The following is a 19453-nucleotide window of genomic DNA, read 5'->3' as shown; positions in this document are numbered from 1 at the left end:
TACTCTGTTCTTTAATTACAGGAGAGGAAGAAGGCGAAAAGATGACAAAAGTCCACGATTACCCAAACGGAGGTAAGTAATTTATACCCTTACTGTGTTCCTTATTCCTGATGGTAAGCACTTTACTCACATAATTACTCACAATTACCTTGCAGGAATGGCTGTTTGAAAATTTCTCAAACGCAACTTTATTAATGTCCTTGATGCAAAGTTACTGTGTTTTTATTTCCATTGCAGGGTCTTAAAAAATCTTAATGCTTCTTTACCTTTTGGGGAGTTCTAATTTATTTTGTCCATTTTTTTTTAAACTCTTTATCAAACATTTGGCCGTTTCTGGTTGTTTCTAACATAAATTCTGTGCAAGCTGTATACTAGTAAAGAGATTTTAATTCTTTGTGCTGTAAAATTGCTGTCCCCTATAGTGCACTGAATTAAGTCACTGTGCAGAGTGCCTCTTTTCTGTTTGCTAACATATCTCCTACATACTGATCATAGGAAAAAGCCTCCAATCCAGTATGTCCGTTGTGAGATGGAAGGATGTGGAACCGTTCTTGCTCACCCTCGCTATTTGCAGGTCAGTAAGTTGTTACATAAGGCAGCCTTTCAGGTTAGGTTCCATTACTAGTTCTCATATTTCATGAGATATTATAATTTGTGAACTTGTGCAGGCTTTATCATTGACATACAATGTCAAGAAAAGTGTCTAGGGGCGCCTGGATGACTCAGTTGGTTAAACGTCTGGCTTTAGCTCAGGTCGTGATCTCCTGGTTCGTGGGCTCAGACCCCATCGAGCCCTCTGCTGTCAGCACAGAGTGCACTTCGGGTCCTCCCCCTCCCCCACTCATGCATGCTCTCGTTCTCTCAAAAATAAATAAACATTAAAAAAAAAAAAAAAAAAAGAAAAATGTCTAAAAACATAGCACAAAAAAAGGATTTCCTTGAAATAGTCCGGTGTTTCCTATTATGGTGTAAATACTTCTGATAGATGATTTTACCAACACACCAGAGACACAGATGAACAGACTTTATTTTAATGTGTATTTTTAAAAATAAAATTAGCAACTCAAATCAGTGATGTCTTAAAATAAAATCTATTAATTAAAATAAATTTTTAGGGTTTTTTTTTTTTTTTTTTTTAGTAGAGTTTTAAAAATGAATTAAAGATTCAGCTTATATTTAGGTCTAGCAGAGGACATGAAAGTGAAATGTTTATTACTAAACCTTAAGAAATGCCTCTTTGGGGGCACCTGGGTAGTTCAGTCGGTTGAGTGTTCATCTCTTGATTTCGGCTCAGGTCATGATCTCACGGTTTGTGGGATCCAGTCCCATGTTGGGCTCTGCGCTGACAGTGCCAGCACGGAACCTGCTTGAGATTTCTCTCTCCTGCTCTCTCTGCCCCCTCCTGCTTGTGCATGTGTGCTCACACTCACTCTCACTCTGTCTCTCAAATAAATAAACATTGTAAAAAAAGGACAAATGGCCTGTTTGATTTTTAGTTTAGCAGCAAATATAATGCAAGAGAGACTAAGCCCTCACTTTCTGATTCTGGTTTTGTTATAGTAATGTTTGGTACTATTCTTTTGCTATAGGCCAGTTACTGCATCCAGCGTTATATAATACATGATCTCTATATTCTCATGATAATGCAATTGGTACTGTTAGGGCAGTAATTGTCTCCATTTTGCCAATGAGAACTGTAGCTTACAGTATTTAAGTACACTTCCTAAGGTCACACTGCTCATGAATGATGGACCCAGATTGGAATCCAGATCTGTTTCCATAGCCTATGTTCTTAACTATTTTATTACACTGCTCCCTACCCCCATCCATATGCAGAGTATTTGGTTTTTCTTTAGCACTTTTGACTTAGCAAAGGAACAAGCTTTCAAGAAGCCTTAATTTTTATCCCTCTTTCTATTCTCTTACTGTTTTAGCACCACATTAAGTATCAGCATTTGCTGAAGAAGAAATATGTATGTCCTCATCCCTCCTGTGGGCGACTCTTCAGGCTCCAGAAGCAACTTCTACGACATGCCAAACATCATACAGGTACTTTTTTAAATAAAATGTTTTATCAAGTGTTAAGTGCATTCTACTTTTAAGTATGTAGATTGGTAATGATACTTTTTTCTAATGTAAATCTTAAAAAGTCTACAGTCAAGTGCGAGAGAAAGGTATGAAAATAAAATGTAATAAAACATAAATTTTATAAGAGATGAACAAACTAGGGCTTTTTCGCTTTTATCCTTTGACTTTTTTAAGAACTTTTATGACCAGGACAGTTTTTTTATTGAGCACATATTCTATATCACCTGTGGACTAGAAACTTTACATATGTTATTATCATCATTCAACATCACCAAGTTTGCTTATATTATCCTTGTTTTACAGCTGAGAAACCAGAGGCTTTGCACATTAACTTGGCCTTGGTGACATCACTAGTTTTTAACAGAACCAAGATTTTCTAACTCCCTTTCTGGTAGATACTTTGTAGTAGCTCTTATGGACTAGAAATGAGTATGAAGAGAAAGCCTGGATGGTAAAGAGGCTTGCCTCTGGTTTATGCTAACTACTCACTAGCTCCTGGCAATTCTGGTGCTGTTGAAATTGTGAAGGCTAGCTATTACATTCCCATGAAATCTCCTGTAGGAGCTTTTCTTTTAAAAAGAGAAACCAAATGCCTTCGTAATACATAATATAGAATGGATTCAAATTCCACTCATTTTTAGCCATTGACAATCTCAAAGCCATTCAGTTAATAGGAACAAATTAGGCTGGGTATTAGAGTTAATTGAGCAGGTGCCAGGCACTGGGTTATTACCTACTATCTTTTCAGTAGTTGTGGAGGGTACAACTAGGAATTCTAGTTGTCTCCTACAGTTATACAGTATACAGTATATACAGTATACTGTTATACTGATATATGTACCCTTTCCATCTTTTACTGTATGTGTGACTTAGACAAGTTGCTTAACTTCTCGCCTTTCCTCATCTGAAAAATAGTGATAATAATGTCACAGATATCATGGAATTATTATAAGGATGAAATAAGATCACATCCATAGTGCTGTTTACTGCACAGGGCCTGGCACACAGACTTCTCAGAGCCCCAGGGTTTGAGCTCAGGTCTGACTCACTGCAAAGTCTGCAGTCTTCCCATGATACCATGCTGCTTCAGGGAGAATGTTGTCTCCACTCTATTCCTTGCTAGCTGCCATATCTCTGCTCCTTCTCCCTGTTAATACGGTTTTATTCTCTACAAAAGTAGTTTCTGACAACCAGTTTAGGGTATTAGCTGTAAGTATCAAGTAACTACTATGACAAACCGACTCCTTTAGAAATTCACTCCATTCCAATTATTTGTATTTGGTTAATAAAATTTTATGATGTCATTGCAGTTTTTCTTTTTCCAAATTTGTATGTACAGACTCCCTTTGAAAATGTAATTTATTTGGGGCACCTGGATGGCTCAGTCGGTTAAATGTTTGACTCTTGATTTCGGCTCAGGTCATGATCTTACGGTTTGTGGGATTGAGCTGTATGTGGGGCTTGTGCTGATGGTGTGGAGCCTGCTTGGAATTCTCTTAACCATCTCTCTCTGCCCCTCCCCCACTCGTACATTTTCTCAATCTCTCTCTCTCTCTCTCTCTCTCTCTCTCTATTAAAATAAACATTGTTTAAAAATGTAATTTATTTAAGCAAGTGGATGCCCCACCCAGGTTTGCATGTTACAATGAAACTAGAAAGGTAGACAAGACCTGGGAGACAAACTGAAGAGTTGTCTCTGGGTTAAAAGTGCATTTTTAGACCTTGCCTATTCATCATGTAGAAAATAGCCCAACAGGAATCGATGTCACTTGAGCGAGTTACTTACAGAATCTCAGACCCGCTCAACTAGCATCTGCATTTACTAACATCCCTAGATGATTCCCAAATATATTCAAGCTTGAGAAAAACCTGGCTCTTCTCCCACACTTGGCTTTAGAACTGTTTGGGATGGGGCATAGAATTAAATTGGATATTGTTTGCCTTTTTACTTATCCTTGTGTTTTCACTGTGACTATGTGTAGCAATTTTAAGAGAAAGGCCCAGAAAACATAGTGGTCATTTATTCAAGAGATACAGAGCATCTCCTTGTCCACTTCTCTCCAAAACCAAGTGATAAAGAAATAATTAAGTGCAGTGCTCCTTTGACCCATGATTTTACACCATGTTACCAAATTCATCAAAAATCCTGTAAAATTTGGGGGGATTGTGAAATGACAGAGGCGGGGGTTGAATGGTGCAGAAGATGTGGGGTAGGAGAATAAGGTAAAGAATACAGGTACTGTTTGCACATATATGATGACAGCAACTTGAACCTTTTTGAGAGAAATTTAAATTGTTTATCTTGGGTAACATTTTTTAAACCTGAAACAGAAGACATGATTACCACTTTAATTGTGGATCACTTTTCTTCTAGGAGATGCCAAATTCTGTTGTTACTGTTGATTTTGGTGTTTGAGTGCCAAATTCTTCATATGTAAGCATTCAGCTTCCACAGTCTGGAAAAACTGTTTTAAAGAATAAAATCCAGGGAAAATGTAGTTGTTTACTTACTAAGCAATTTATCCAAGATCTGGATTATTGGTAAGATTGAGATTAGGGTTCCAATTCTCCTATTTCCATTAGGTTGTTTTTGTTTTGCTTTGTTTAGTTTTCTAAAACAAGTCCTGGGTGCCTGGGTGGCTCAGTCGGTTAAGCCTCTGACTTGCTCAGGTCATGATCTCATGGTCCGTGAGTTCAAGCCCCATGTCCAGCCTGCAGCCTGCTTTGGATTCTGTGTCTCCCTCTGTCTCTGCCCCTCCCATGCTCACAGTCTTGTCTGTCTGTCTCTCTCTCAGTCTCTCTCTCTTCCTCTCAAAAACAAACATGAAAAAAGAAAATGGTATATATCTTTTTAAAATTTTGTTTATCCAAAGTGTATTTTATACATTGAAAACAATATTGCTCTTACTAACTGATCATCTGCTTGCTTACTGTAAACTGGGAAAAAATACTTAAGAGGGATTCGAAGTGGAACACTAACCACATTATTTTTCTTCTTAGATCAAAGGGATTATATCTGTGAATATTGTGCCAGGGCCTTCAAGAGCTCTCATAATCTGGCAGTGCACCGGATGATTCACACTGGCGAGAAGCCGTTACAGTGAGTGTTTATTTACTGGTGAACATCTGGGGGAGAAGCGCATACATGCCCTGCTCGCGGGTTAGCCCCTGTACAGACATTTCAGTTGCCACTGCTGTTTACTTTTACCAAATCAGAGGATTGATTGGGGATGCAAGTTACTTAGTGAACTTTTCCTTGTTTCCTCTGGTTTTTAAACAAAAGAAAAAAACAGATTAGTTTTCCATCTAGTTAACTTTTCCTAATTTTTCACAAGTATATGTTAGTGTCTATTGCTTGTATATTGACCTCTAAGTTCTTGCCCTGACCCTGAGTAAGAGCCCTTTTCATTTCTCTGTTTGATCAGCCATTTCCTCTTCCGCTCTCTTAGATGCGAGATCTGTGGATTTACTTGTCGGCAAAAGGCATCCCTTAATTGGCACATGAAGAAGCATGATGCAGATTCCTTCTACCAGTTCTCTTGCAATATCTGTGGCAAAAAATTTGAGAAGAAGGACAGCGTAGTGGCACACAAAGCAAAAAGCCACCCCGAGGTGCTGATTGCCGAAGCTCTGGCTGCCAATGCAGGCGCCCTCATCACCAGCACAGATATCTTGGGCACTAACCCAGAGTCCCTGACACAACCTGCAGATGGGCAGGGTCTTCCTCTTCTTCCTGAGCCATTGGGAAACTCCACCTCTGGAGAGTGCCTCCTGCTAGAAGCCGAAGGGATGTCAAAGTCATACTGTAGTGGGACAGAGCGGGTGAGCCTGATGGCTGATGGGAAGATCTTTGTGGGAAGTGGCAGCAGTGGGGGCACTGAAGGGCTGGTCATGAACTCGGATATACTCGGTGCTACCACAGAGGTTCTGATTGAAGATTCAGACTCTACTGGACCTTAGTGGAAGGGAAGACTTTGGGCACTGGGACAGCTCAGACTTTGTATTTAAAAGATAAAAAGGACAAAAAAAATTTAAAGCATTTAAAATCTAGTAAAATAACTGAAGGGCCTGCTCTTTCCATTGTGGATCACAGCACACACATCTACACCCACCTTCTTCTCCCTCTATTGTCCCCTTTATAAAATTGATGTTGCCTTTACCAAAAAGGTAGGCAAAAAAGAAGAAGCTCTTAAAGTGAGGGTTATCCTCCTACTCCGTTCCAGCCAGGCAGACTTCGTGCTCACCGGCAGATCCCTTCTTAAACCTGTAACTCTGATGTGCTCTGGATCAGCTTTTAACTCTTGATAGTATATTACTGTCCTCTAAGCCCCTTCTCCTTCACTGCTGCCCTATGGTTCTGGCTTCTACCCACTGCGGCACACTTACCCCCAAAGCATCATACAGTTCTAATCTCTGGAGGCTGGCAGCTTGACTTGGCACTTTAGGCCCCCTGGCAGGGTGAGCTGTTAAAACAGCCCACCTCTCTCACTCACCCCCTTCTCCTCCATTCCCTGCTGGGTTTAGGAAAGGAAGGATTCATGGGGACCACCTCCCTCCTCTGTGACCCCAGCACTTCAGTCCCCTCCCAACACCTCCATCTGGTTCTCAGTGGTGCTCACTAGCTTGGAAGCAGGCTCCCAACAGGGAGGGGGGCTGCCCTCTACATGGTTTCTCTGACCATAAGACAGGGCTCTGTATCAGTGAGAAAAGTCCCAGACTAATGGCAGAAATTTGCACTTTGAACATGTGTGTTTTTGTGTTGTGGAACCTGAGATTCCTTATTTATTAATGGAAAGTCTGATTTTCTTCTTTTTTTTTTTTTTTTTTTTTTTTTTTTGGATCTTTGTTGCTATATTTTGTGGGGCTGGGAGAGATTAGATTGTTCTGACATGGGGTCCTTTCCATAAGAAGTACTTTTGAAGGCAAGATATAGGGTTGAAGAAGCACAGCCAGCCTCTAAATCATAGCTCTCCAGTGGCCTTTAAAGAAAGCTGGTCCTCAGCACTAACAAAATCACTACAGTAGCATACAGTAGCCTAATGCTTTTTCAGAAGCCTATTTAGGGAAGGTTGTTAGGTTTTCAGTATTTAGTGCTCTTTGAGTTTTTAGAGCATTGAAATTTAGGAATTTTGAGAGGATGAGAAGGATTGTTCAGGGTCTGAATTACAGATACAAGATTTTCTCTTATGCATTTATTTTCTTTTTTTGTCCCCTTCATTTCTTCCTGCACACCTTCCTGTTGGCCCAACTGTGGCCCCTTGCTTTGTTTTGGTTTTTGCTTTATCATTGGTTCATTCCAGCTCCCAATTAGTGAAGGACACTGCCATCAGTGAAGAGGTCTATGACTCGTACAGTTTTAAGTCAAGGAAAATTGCTCTGTTTTGTTTTCCTTCTAAGAACACTTCAGAAGAGGAAAGACTTCCATAGATGAAGTTAATAATTTGTATAATAATCACCTTGGCTTTCACCTAAAATTCTGAGAATTACCACTTCCATTGAGATAGAATGGGGTAGACTGCTTATTACTGTCCATGGGAGAGGCAGGTGGTGTTTTTTTTTTTTTTTACAAGTTTATAACTCCCAGAAGACTAAAAACCTATTAGGGGATTTTTAGAGAATTAGAAGGGCAGTTTCTATCCTTCTGTGTACCTCACAAGCCAGAGTTAAAGGCTTGTCCTATTCATTGTTTGTCAGAAATGTGTGATGGCTATTGGAAAGGATGAAGTTTTGCTGGGAGCAAAATAAGGAATGGCTTGTTTTTCACAAACACTAAAACGACAAAGTTTATTAATTTTCTCTTTGATTTATTTTTTTCCAAAAAGAGGGGTAACAAAATGTCATCTCTGAAAGAGGCTTACTTTACACCCACTAGTGTCAGTGGTTGGGATGCCAGGGATAGGGAGTCAGACACCTACAGTGAACAGACTTAAATGCACCATTGTTTCTTTTCAGAGTGTTGCAGATTTGCCGTCCCTCCAGTGTGGGGGTAGAAAATGGAATAAGGATAGAAGGGATGTAGAATATGCTTTCCTGCCCACAGTAAGGATTTGGAATGGACTCTGGTATGTTGAGTACATTTGAAAATATTATCAGATTGATTGGGTGTGTTTACAACAAAGTCGTTCCACTTCCCTTATAAGTCCTTTTTATACTGTTTTACTGGCTCGCATCTGGACTCCACACTTAACTTCTGTCGTCGTCACATTTATCTTCTTTGTCCCTGTAAGTTGTGCTTGCAGTGGTTAGTCATCAGATATTTTAACCACCTACACAAAAGCAAACTGCATAAAAAACTTGATGAGAGAAAGGGAAAATATGTTTTTCCCTATATCACACTCCTCCCCATCAAAAGCAACAAGTTCTAATAATTAGGAACTTTCTGTTTCTCCTTTTGTTTCTTGACCTCTTTATAGGTACCATTTGCCAACAGTTTGCTTCAATAAGTTATTATCAGTATGCAATCAATTTTAAAATATTCTCCAGGGACTTTATCTTTTTTCCTTTTGAGAAAGGGATGCTAGCACAATAAAAAGTGGTGCAAGTAAGCTGGCTTCTACTAGGCCCTCTTCCCTTTCCCTGTCTGCTTCTCACGCTGTTTACTTCTATGTCCTTCCAAGGAGCTCTCCTAACCTTAAAATTCCACGTTGCCTACTCATAGTCAAATTGTGTTACCTTGTTAATAACTCTTCCCATTGCATATTCTCCATCTTGAATTGGCGATTCTAAATTCTGAAAATGTAACTCAGATACAAGTATTCTTTCTGGGAGATGCGCTTCCCCCTAATCTCTGGTTGCCTGTGGTTATTCTGCATAATTGAGACTTACTGTGCTTCAGAGAGTTTGGATACACACTGGCCAGGATTACTGGGAGTTAAAAAAAAGAGAAATCAGGTATGGAAAAGCATCTACATAGAGCACTTGAACCTCCTTTGTACCTGTTGGAAAAAAATCTAAAAAGTGTACTAAAGCCAGCTAAGGTTATCACGGTCTGGTTGTTTGAAGTACCATTTTTCCCTCCTTCTTTTTCCCACTTTCCAATGTACTCAAGAAATTTGAAAAACTGTAATGGATCAATTTAAAATATTTTATTTCCTGAAAGCCTTTTTTGCCTGTTGTAATGTGCAGGACCCTTCTCCTTTGATGGGAGAGACAGGTAGTTACCTGAATCTAGGTTGAAAAGGTTATGTAAAAAGAAATTATAATAAAAGGGATACTCTGCTTTTCAAATCCTTGTTTTCTCTTAATCTAGTTAAGACATATCCAAAATAAATATGTAAAGAAGAAAAATAAAAGTTGTCTTCTTGGAAGCAACTTGTCTTCCTTGATTGTAATGATTACAGTTATCCAAAGGATGAAGACCATTGATGCCGTTCAGTGAGAAACAAGTGCCCTCAGAGCAGGTTTTATGTGGCAGATGCTGTTTGCTCTCATTGAGAATCAGACAGTTAGCATCTGACTCATTTTAGTTCTTGATTTCTAATGCTGAGTTGCCATAAGATTCTGTGATCATCTGGCAAACTTGGAAATCCCTCCCATGTTTTGGCAGACTTGTAGAAAAGATGGCCTTATTAGTCTAGTAGAACGTTAAGGATGCTGTGAAGTTTATGTTAGTCTGATAAGTGACAAAACCTTGGTGGCATTTAATATCGGTGCTTTTTCAGAAAACTCCGTGTCCACGCAAGTACTAACTTAAAAAAAAGAACTAGAATCCTCCTACATTCTTAAAAGGCCTACTATTACAGCACCCACTTCTCACTTTTCTCCCTTCTTACTCTCGCTTATTGTTTACTTATGGAAGTTTGCACCTGAGGTGTGGGTTTCAGTGTAGAGGCAACGTCTATGCTATGAAACAGTGGGAGCTAATTGATTGATTCAGGGATGACACTTGCAGCTCTTGGGTCAGTAAGTATCATCCTCTAACCTACGGAGTTAAATGCAATAGAAGAACAACTCTGCACATGCTGTTAAACTCTTTTGCCCTCATTTCAAAGCCCAGCTCATTCTCTTATCTTGTTGAGAAGCAGTGTGGTGTGACTGGGCTAAGGAAGAAAAAGAAAAGCATGTTGTCACTTGAGACTGCCTTAGAAATGTTACCCGGTCAGGGTTGGGTGTTTCCTGTCCTTTGGAAGAAAACAGGCCTAAACAGTACCTTCCTCATCCTGTAGCTATGAGGAAGGCACCATGATCGAGGTTAGAGATGCTTACTTTGCTGATTTTTTAGTGTAAATTAAACTAACTTTAGATACGTAATGAAGTGATACAAATGAAAAGATGCTGTATTTTTAAGGGACCTGTTTCACATAAACTTTATTTCTTAACAAATGTGAAAAACCTAAAGAATGAAATTGGAAAGTCAATGAGAGAAACAGCTGTAAAATCAGAGACCTATATTGAAATTTTGTGCCTGCTTTCTGGGTTTTGTGTACATTATTTACTTTCTTTAAGCCTCAATTTCGTATGTAAAATGGGGAAATTAATATCTCATAGAATTATTCTATAGGTCGAATAAAGGCTTTAAAGCCTTTAGCACAGTGTCTGGTCCAGAGTAGCTGCTTAATCAGTGGCGGTTGTATTTATAGTAATAACTTAATATTCTTGAACACTTTACCAGGCCAAAAAAAGGAAAGAAAGAGGAGGACATGGGGAATACAAAGGAGGGTAATAATAAAATTAAATGATTATATGTATATAATACAGATCACATTAGGCAGGGGTGTCATGAGGATTAGTGTGATAGTGACCTTGTTGCTAAGTGCAAAAGCAAAACAATGACATAAAAACAAGTAGGCTAGGCACTGAGTGGAGGAGAGAGATGGAGGCAGACACTGCAGGAAAAAAAGCTGATTAAAAAGGGGCCTTTGATTCCACAGGCACAAAAATCCACAGCCAGGAATTTGCTGCCACCTCTGAGTCAGGCAGGGGGTGGGGGTGGGGTGCACAATCCCATTAGTACAGAATGCCCAGTGGATTTAGTCTGAGAGTCACATTTCTTATTTGGACCAGTGTAGACAGAAGCAAACCCAGCTCACTTGTTTCCTGGGACATTTGAGTTAGGGGATGGCTTTCGCAGAGCACTCATCGCTGACCCCTCACCGCCGGGACCTCTGTAGCCGCTCTGTCTGGCTAGCAAGGAAGATTCGTTCAGATCTGACTGCTCTTATGGAATCTTATGTAAGTTGCCTATTTTGCTGTTGTCTGTTTTCACTTCATCTCCTCTGATGAAGCCCGTTACCACCATGTCTGTCCCAGCCCCCATTGCCAATCGTGAAGGCCCTCCTCATATAGTCATTCATAGATTGGGCCCGTCATTTGACATGGTTCTTCATGGTTCCTTCCCTTAAGGAAACTCCTGTGACCTTATTTTCTTCTCTAGGCTATTTAGGAGACATGCTCTTTGAATAAGAAAATATACATGGGGTTCTGGGTAGGATTGGCTATATGTCTTGGAGGCTGTTCCTAATTTGATCGCCTACAGTCTGAATTCTACCAGAATAGATTAGCCGTGGGCCCTCTAAGTGTGGGTTCTTCGTATACATTGTTCTGAATTTTTGCACTGTGTAAAGAGTGAGGTGTATAGGATTGAGAGAAGAGCAGCACAGATCCAAAGAATTTCTCCTAGCCACCCACTTTTTCATAATTTATACCAAGTCTCCCTGTGTCTAAATAGAATAGTCACCTACACTGTCAAAAGGATCCCCTAGAAAATTCACTGGGAGTTCCAGACCGGTTTTCTGATAGAAGGAGATCCCCATCGGTGTCCATCTAAGGCCTATAGGAACACTGAAGGCCCTGTGAGAGTTCTGATATAGATTCGTACAGCCTCACCAGTTAGAAATCAGACTCTTTGAGATACCAAAGAGTCTGATTTTTTTTTTTTTTTAAACGAATTCCCACTGAATTCTCTTAAAGGATTGTCCTCACCATTGAGAGTGGACAATGGAAGAGACAGGGGGTTAGAAGAATTCTGCAGTGGGTTAATTCTAGGGCTTCATAGATGTACCCAGTGTTTTTAAGTATGTTTAAGTTACTCAAATCTCCAATATGATTTAAAATACTCCAGTTTCCAGGAGGCAGTTTGAAGTGGGAAGGAAGCATTCTAGACCAGTGGTTTTCAAATTTTTTTTTTTTTTTTTTTTTTTCAACGTTTTTTATTTATTTTTGGGACAGAGAGAGACAGAGCATGAATGGGGGAGGGGCAGAGAGAGAGGGAGACACAGAATCGGAAACAGGCTCCAGGCTCCGAGCCATCAGCCCAGAGCCTGACGCGGGGCTCGAACTCACGGACCGTGAGATCGTGACCTGGCTGAAGTCGGACGCTTAACCGACTGCGCCACCCAGGCGCCCCTAGACCAGTGGTTTTCAACCTTTAGAACCCAATGAAAACTGCAGATTCTCCCACAAAAACTGAACAGGTAGTCAAAACAGTATGTATAATTTCAGAGACAATAAGGTCTTCCTAAAGTCCCATCATTGGATCTCAAATAAAGAGTTCCTTTTGTAGATTTGTTATTTTCTTTACAATCTGGATCCTTTTTGACCAGGAAGATGAAAAAGATTTTACATGAGATTTAGGGATGAAATAAAAATGTTGGGATAATTACAGAAGATATGATGTTTTTATGTATCCTTGGCCAGATGAAGCATCAGGGCCTGAATGAGAACATAAACCTGGACTCTGTGGATGGTGTGCCAGTGGCAAGCACTGATCGATGGAGTGAGCTGACTGAGGCAGAACGACTCCAAGACAACCTCCAAGCTTATCGAGCCTTCCATGTTATGTTGGCCAGGCTTTTAGAAGACCAACAGGTACATTTTACTCCAGCTGAAGGGGACTTCCATCAAGCAATACATACCCTTCTACTCCAAGTTGCTGCCTTTGCTTACCAACTGGAGGAATTAATGATGCTCCTGGAACACAAGATCCCCCCCAATGAGGCCGATGGGATGCCTACCGTTGTTGGAGATGGTGGTCTCTTTGAGAAGAAGCTGTGGGGCCTGAAGGTGTTGCGAGAGCTTTCACAGTGGACAGTTAGATCCATTCGTGACCTTCGAGTCATTTCTTCTCATCAGACTGGGATTCCGGCACACGGGAGCCATTATATTACTAATGACAAGAAAATATAGCAGTTTTCCCTCTTCTCTCCCCCTTCCTTTTCTAGTGGAATATACACAGTTCCCTGAGGCCTCACTTTCCCATTCTTAAGTTTTGAAAGTTTTCTAACCTTTTAAGACCACAGGCATTTTCATCAAGTATGGTTGTAGACATGGACAAATGGGCATAAGGTTTATTGTGGAGAGAGAGAGAGAGAGAGAGAGAGAGAGAGAGAGAGAGTGTGTGTGTGTGTGTGTGTGTGTGTGTGTGTGTGTGTGTGTGTTTTGGACCATAAGGGAGTGGGGACAAGGGCAACATCCTTCCACTTTAGTGCTCTAACCTTTTCTACCCACTAAGTTAACCTTACAAGTATTTAACAGTCTCACAGGATAAATGTATGTTTAACTTTAGTCCTAGATGACTTTTCTGAGAAGACTGGAACAGTGAATGAAAAATCATGGACTCTACTAGCCAATTCAAACTCACAGATAATAAAAATAGTAACTAACGTTTATGGAGTATGTACTGTATTGTAGCAGTACGCCAGGGGCTCTGTGTGTAATTTCCACAACTCTTTTGAGGGAGGTAGTGTTCTCCCCTCTTGGCAGATGAGAAAACAGGGTCACAGAAATTACAACTTGTTCAAGGTTACCCACCTAGCAAATGGCACGCTTCAGTTTGAACTCAGATCTTTCTCACTCTAAAGCCTATGTGCCCTTCACTTTAGAGGCCTAATTATGAACTTCTTTCACTGCACCTCTGTGTCACAGAGGGTTGGAAAATTGACCCATGTAGTCTATCCCTAGCACTGGAAAAACAATCCCCATTATGTGTCCTGATATGTTACTAGAACAAAATTTGCATGAAGGGCAGTATTTGTTGCCCATGCCTAGCTAAGAAGAGAGCACTGGAGATGTTAAGATTCAGTTTGGGGAAAAGATTAGGCCCACCAGACTTGTGAAATTCGGAAGCTCCAGGCTGCTTTAGAGTGCCCACAAATGTTTTTGAGTTTTGGATTGGGCACAACTCGTACTAGGTTACCTCACATTTATTGTAATCAGCAATGTGGCGACATAGGCACTGTAAGCCAAGCATTCATGCACAATGGTTGGAATACTACTCAGGTTAAAATGTCACAAAACTCCTTTTACCACACATTCTCTGGACTTAGTCATGAGGAGAGGGTGAGGCCCACTCTGTTCCAAGTGGGAATGCCAGCGATACTGAAGCAATATACAGCAAAGCCTCCATGCTTCACAAGAAAGGGGCAGGGCATTGTGTTCAATGTTCTTGAGAGAAACACTATATGAAAGACCCCAACTAGTAAATGTGGGCATTAATGGAAAAGGTCATTTGCGGTCAGGCATACGAACCAGTGCTGCAGTGTAAACCCAGAAGTTCTCAGGTGTGACGTTATTTTATGCTACCAGTTAAAGTCACCATCGTGGATGGGGGACCCAAATCAGTTTAGTTTACTTGCTGTGCTCTTAAGTGAACCATGAGTCAGAGAGGGCTAACCACATAGGTTGCATGAGATTGGGATGGGGTGACTTAGCTTTCATCTTTTTCCCACAAGGGTTTGTGTCCACAACTCCACGAGGTCAGTGTTATGAGGACTCTGGGAGAGGCACTGTGGCAATACAGGGCAAGGAAGGCCCTGCTCTGCAATATACATCTGTGGAAATGGCCTTGTATGTGTAGAAGACATCAGTTCTGGTTGGAATTGTGAGGCACGAGGTTAGGGTTAGGGAGTTCTAGGGAGGAGCTCAACGAGGGCCAGAAATCATTTTCTGGAGGAGGGAGGAGTTCGGTTGTATCTCAGAGGGTGGCTGGGTACCAAATAAAGAGAAATCATGAGAAGAGGAAGAGTTGGCTGGTTAGAAGAAAGTGAGGGTAGTAATAAACATTTGGGTCCGGCTGCCACTCGAGGTTAATGTTTGCTTTTATTTCATTTGTAATTTTGGTGTATAGGTAGATATTGTCTCAGTAAAAGCAGAGAGGCTTACTTCATTTAAGCTTTCTCTGATTTAAACTTTTTCTTTTGCTTAAGAGCAGTATTTCTAATGGATAAAGTACCTGTTTATTAATGTGAAGCTCGTAGATTTACCTATGAAGTATTTTAGGCTCTTTCTGTTTAATGGATAAAGATGGGAATACAGTTTCTTACTGGGGAGTAACTGAACACAAACCTGAATCTGAAAGAAGTGGCTCCCAAGGGTTTTGTTTTTATATTCAGCAGATGAGGCAGAGCAGACGTTGGCAGAAGTTTTGGAAATCAAGGGAGCATGACTTAAGCTTTGTTGAGTTACATGTGTAGAAATGTTTATCTGTAAGAGGCACATTCGAAGTGGCAGAGGGTCCAGAAAAGGTACAAGTACTAACTACTGAATGGGAGAAAAATAGGAAGCTGTGTGAGTCTTGATTAGTAAGCAACCAAGTCCCCCTGAGTGTACGCCCAGCGTTGTGGTAAGAGTTCTGTATCAGTTTCTTCAAAAAAAACTTGCAGCATGCCTCAAAAGAATTATGGGGAGGGGCGCCTGGGTGGCTCAGTTGGTTGAGCGATCGACTTCGGCTCAGGTCATGATCTCACAGTTTGTGAGTTCGAGTCCTGCGTCAGGCTCTGTGCTGACAGTTCGGCGGAGCCTGGAGCCGGCTTCGGATTCTCTGTCTCCCCTCTCTCTGCCCCTTCCCTGCTCATGCTCTCTCTCTCTCTCTCTCTCTCTTTCTCTCTCTCTCTCTCAATAATAAATAAATGTTAAAAAAAAAAATTTTGTTTTTTAAAAAGAAAGAAGTATGGGGAAAATCCCTAGAAAAATGTAGATAGAATAAGGGAGAAATGAGCACTCAGCTCTAATAACAAAGTCGCAAAAGTGTGTGGCTCTGAACGTGTCAACTGTGCATCTTGCTTCTCTGAAATGGATGCGACATTGAAGAAGGGACTGACAACAGGCCCGTGTTCTAGGGGTGTGTCTCAAAATACAGATAGGAATGATGGCAACACTGTGGAAGTATGGTTTTTTTAAGAGTCCAGAACCCAAAAGAGATTTTTGGCCTTTAGGTTTTAGTTCCCTTGTTTCTTAGATCTATATATGGATAGGATCTCTGGGGAATCATATTTTTATAGACATATAAACTATCTATAGTTACATAATATGCAACTATAAGATTTATATAAAATGTGTAATGTAATTATATATATATATGTAAAGGCATTTATGTGTGTGTGTGTGTGTATATATATAGATATATATATATATATAGATATATATATATATTTTTTTTTTTTTTTTTTTTTTTTTAAAGCATGAGTTTAGTTCCTAACCCCTAACTCATATTTTGTAAAGAGGAGTCCTTCTATCCCACAGCCTCTAGAAAAGTCCTTTGTTAGGAGAGAGATTCTGTTTTTCTGAATCGGTAAGGAATTACATGTATGAGAACTGGTAAACTTTGCCTTGGTTTAAGAAGGTGATTTGGAAAACACTTGCAAATTGGCACAAACTCACAGGCCAACCATCAAATAAAATTAGCTTTGAAATGATCAGGTTTGAGGGAAGTGAAGGTTTTAATAAAGTCATCGCCTTGGTATTGCTGTTATTTCAGGCTCATGTGGATTAAAGCCCAACGGATGACTCATTCTTGTGACCACTGGTCAAACAGGCAGAGGACAAGTAAATATTTCAGGGAGACCTACATAGTTCCAAAGTGGTTTAGAATGACTATGAATCCTCAGCTCTTCATAAAGTGGCTGAACACCTACTCTCTTAATACTAAGGAGTAACACAGAAATGCAGGAAGCAAAGGGGCTTCCACCAGGGCGATAAAGTGATTGGTGAAGAGGAAAAATAAGTCCAATTTGGGTATCAACTTCAGTCAATTTATGGTATGTGCGCGAGTGTTAGTTACTAGGCAGTGTTTAGGCCAGGGCATTGAAGAAGAATGGTGTGGCCTCCTGCCTCAGCCCACCCAAGAACAAACCTCCCGGATGTCGGGGACACTGAAAAAGTGAAAGTGGTAAAAATGTCCTCTTTCCACTCAGAAGCTTCTGTAGAGCCCTGAAGTCTACAGATAAACACAGTAAAAAATACAATTTGATCTTTTGATGAAATGTGCGGGGTGTGTGGTAACATCCATGTGCATGTGATTCTCCTGTTACTTGGATCCATCTATTTTTGGCAGATAGAAAGTAAAAGATGCAAGAGCGGCTAACAATAAAGATCTCGCCTCAGCAGGACCACGAGTTGCTTCTTTTATTTCTGTATCTTTGGATGAGCAAGAGGAATTTCAAGTGGTTTCAACACTGGATGAAATTTAATCCTCCCAGCAAGGGCCAGGCTCCGTCGAGCGTGCCGGGTAAATCTCCGTGATGCCAGGCCACCGGGAAAAACTCCCGAGGCCAGTCAGCCTAGAAAAGGCAGATTGCCCCACACCTATCAGCTAGCCTGCAGACGGGGAAGATTTCCTTTCGAATGGTTTAATTTCAACTCTGAACCCCAGTCAAAACCTTTGAAGGACAGAGAAGAACCCTGATTGGCCTGTTTCTAGTCCAGTTTGAAGGTAGACACTTAAGCTGGGAAAAAATCGCATAGGGGAGAATATGAGACTTAACTAAGAGATGCTGCATTTTTATCTACATGTTCAAGGCAGTGTGAATACTGCCTCATTTACTCGTGCCAGGCAGTTAATCCTCTCAGATATCATCTCACAAATGAAGGAAATGAGAATGAGCATTAACCTGCCCAGGTCCCTCCCCTAGTACCTGACCGGTGTGGAGTTTTAGTTCTGGCTCCAAGACTCACTCCCCTATCACTGCCGTGGCCACCTAACAATCGAGGCCATTTTATGTTGAAATCCTCCTCCATATCTGGATTTCAGATAAAGCCAGCACAAACCTGTGCCAAACCCTGGTAAGTTTCCAAACTTTGAGACAAGTCACTTTTTCTGAGTTTTCTCATTTAAGAAACGGAAGTGGCCACTAACTTCACAGCTTGGTAAATGGTTTAGACAAATGAGTGTCTGAAAGTACTTGTGAATGACATACACACATCAAGTATATTTCATGTCTCCCATAGCTTGGATTCGTGTGAGACCTTCAGCTGAGGAGAGAGGTCTGTTAAGCATCTCAGAGAAACACCAGTTGCTCCCCAGGATCCCATCTGGTCACAGCCTACATGTCCCCCTGTTGTGCCTGTGAGCCTTGGGCCAGTAGAGGCTGACCCGGCAGCCAGGAATCCCAAACCTACCTCCCTGAGAGCCCAGACTGGCTGTTCTCCACACCCAGAAGGTGGCTTTCAGAGGAGACAGGGTCAGGCAAGCTCCAGAGCAGCCAGGCAGACACTGCCAAGGATGCATTAAAGCATGCATTTAGACAGAGTCGCCTGCTACATGCCAGCACCTCCTCTTAACACGGAAAGGAACTCAAAACTTCTCCACCGGACAGCACCACAGGGCCAGAGGTTCAGTAACGCGCCCCGGTGTCGCAGGCGGAAAGCGGAAGAATTAGAGCTACGGCCGAGTGGAGAATTTCCCACCGCCCCGTCATGCTTCTGCACCAGACCAACCTCATCTTGGGAGGCATCTGGTGCCTCTCCGTCCTTCTCTTGCATCCAGCACTCTGGCAACCCTTCCTCTCACAAGCCTTCGGAAACTCTGGGAACAGCAACTCCTAGCCCAGACTTCTCTTGTGACCCTATATGCCATCCCTCCCCTGACAAGGAAAGTGGGACCCATTCTGAGGTAGTGGTTAAATATGTTATTCCTTCCAGGATGAGCATCGTCTGAACAAGGGACCCAGGGAGGCTTTTTCAAAATAAATTCCCAGGGCACCTGGGTGGCTCCATCAGTTAAGCATCTGACTCTTGGTTTCGTCTCATGTTGTGATCTCACGGTTTGTGAGTCTGAGCCCCGCATCAGGCTCTATGCTGACAGCTCGGAGTCTGGAGCCTGCGTCGGATTCTGTGTCCCTCTCTCCCGGCCCCTCCCCTGCTTGCTCTCTTTCTCTCTCTCAAAATAAATAAAAATAAACTTTTTTTAAGAGTGTTTTTTAAATAAATACATTTCTGAGGCAGATGTCTTTAGGTCAGACCAACCTGATGCCACACCACTAGGTAAAAGGTTTAAGATGACTTCCTCTTCTCTTGCTTAATTATCCCTGGCTCCTTATCCCCAAAGCTTGGGGTGGGGAGAGAGTTGGAAGTTACACAGACAACTCAGTAGGTCGCTAAAAAAATTACCAACCTGGTTCTAAGCTCCAAAGCTCAGTCTTCCAGCAGTTTC

The 19453-nt window shown here is 41.3% G+C and overlaps 2 protein-coding genes across 5 annotated transcripts in view; both read left to right on the top strand.

Moving 5' to 3' along the window:
* Nucleotides 1–9399, top strand: part of ZFP91 (ZFP91 zinc finger protein, atypical E3 ubiquitin ligase) — a 45895-nt gene extending 36496 nt beyond the window's left edge. For 2 of the 3 annotated variants that reach the window (XM_060606730.3, XM_060606729.3), the window contains exons 7-11: nt 22–72; nt 496–574; nt 1935–2049; nt 5089–5188; nt 5538–6147. In XM_060606730.3, the coding sequence (XP_060462713.1) occupies nt 22–72; nt 496–574; nt 1935–2049; nt 5089–5188; nt 5538–6048 (856 nt within the window). In that variant the 3' untranslated portion in view covers nt 6049–6147. Of the gene's footprint in view, nt 1–21; nt 73–495; nt 575–1934; nt 2050–5088; nt 5189–5537; nt 6148–8040 lie in introns of those variants that run through there. The other variant, XM_060606731.3, reaches the window with a different exon arrangement.
* Nucleotides 8046–13276, top strand: CNTF (ciliary neurotrophic factor). 2 transcript variants are annotated; one of them, XM_078433505.1, is made up of 3 exons: nt 8046–8150; nt 11097–11259; nt 12724–13276. In XM_078433505.1, the coding sequence occupies exons 2-3, from the start codon at nt 11146–11148 to the stop codon at nt 13210–13212; spliced, it is 603 nt and encodes a 200-aa protein (XP_078289631.1). In that variant the 5' UTR covers nt 8046–8150; nt 11097–11145; the 3' UTR covers nt 13213–13276. The 2 variants fall into 2 exon arrangements, with proteins under 2 accessions (XP_078289631.1, XP_060462718.1); XM_060606735.2 differs by having other exon boundaries at nt 8051–8150; nt 11092–11259.
* The last annotated feature ends 6177 nt before the right edge of the window (nt 13277–19453 follow it).

Source organism: Panthera onca, chromosome D1 (assembly GCF_046562875.1).
Source record: "Panthera onca isolate mPanOnc1 chromosome D1, mPanOnc1 haplotype 2, whole genome shotgun sequence".
In the NCBI taxonomy this organism is placed as follows: domain Eukaryota; kingdom Metazoa; phylum Chordata; class Mammalia; order Carnivora; family Felidae; genus Panthera; species Panthera onca.
Note: the sequence above shows the minus strand (reverse complement) of the source record. Positions and strands in the feature narration are given on the sequence as shown.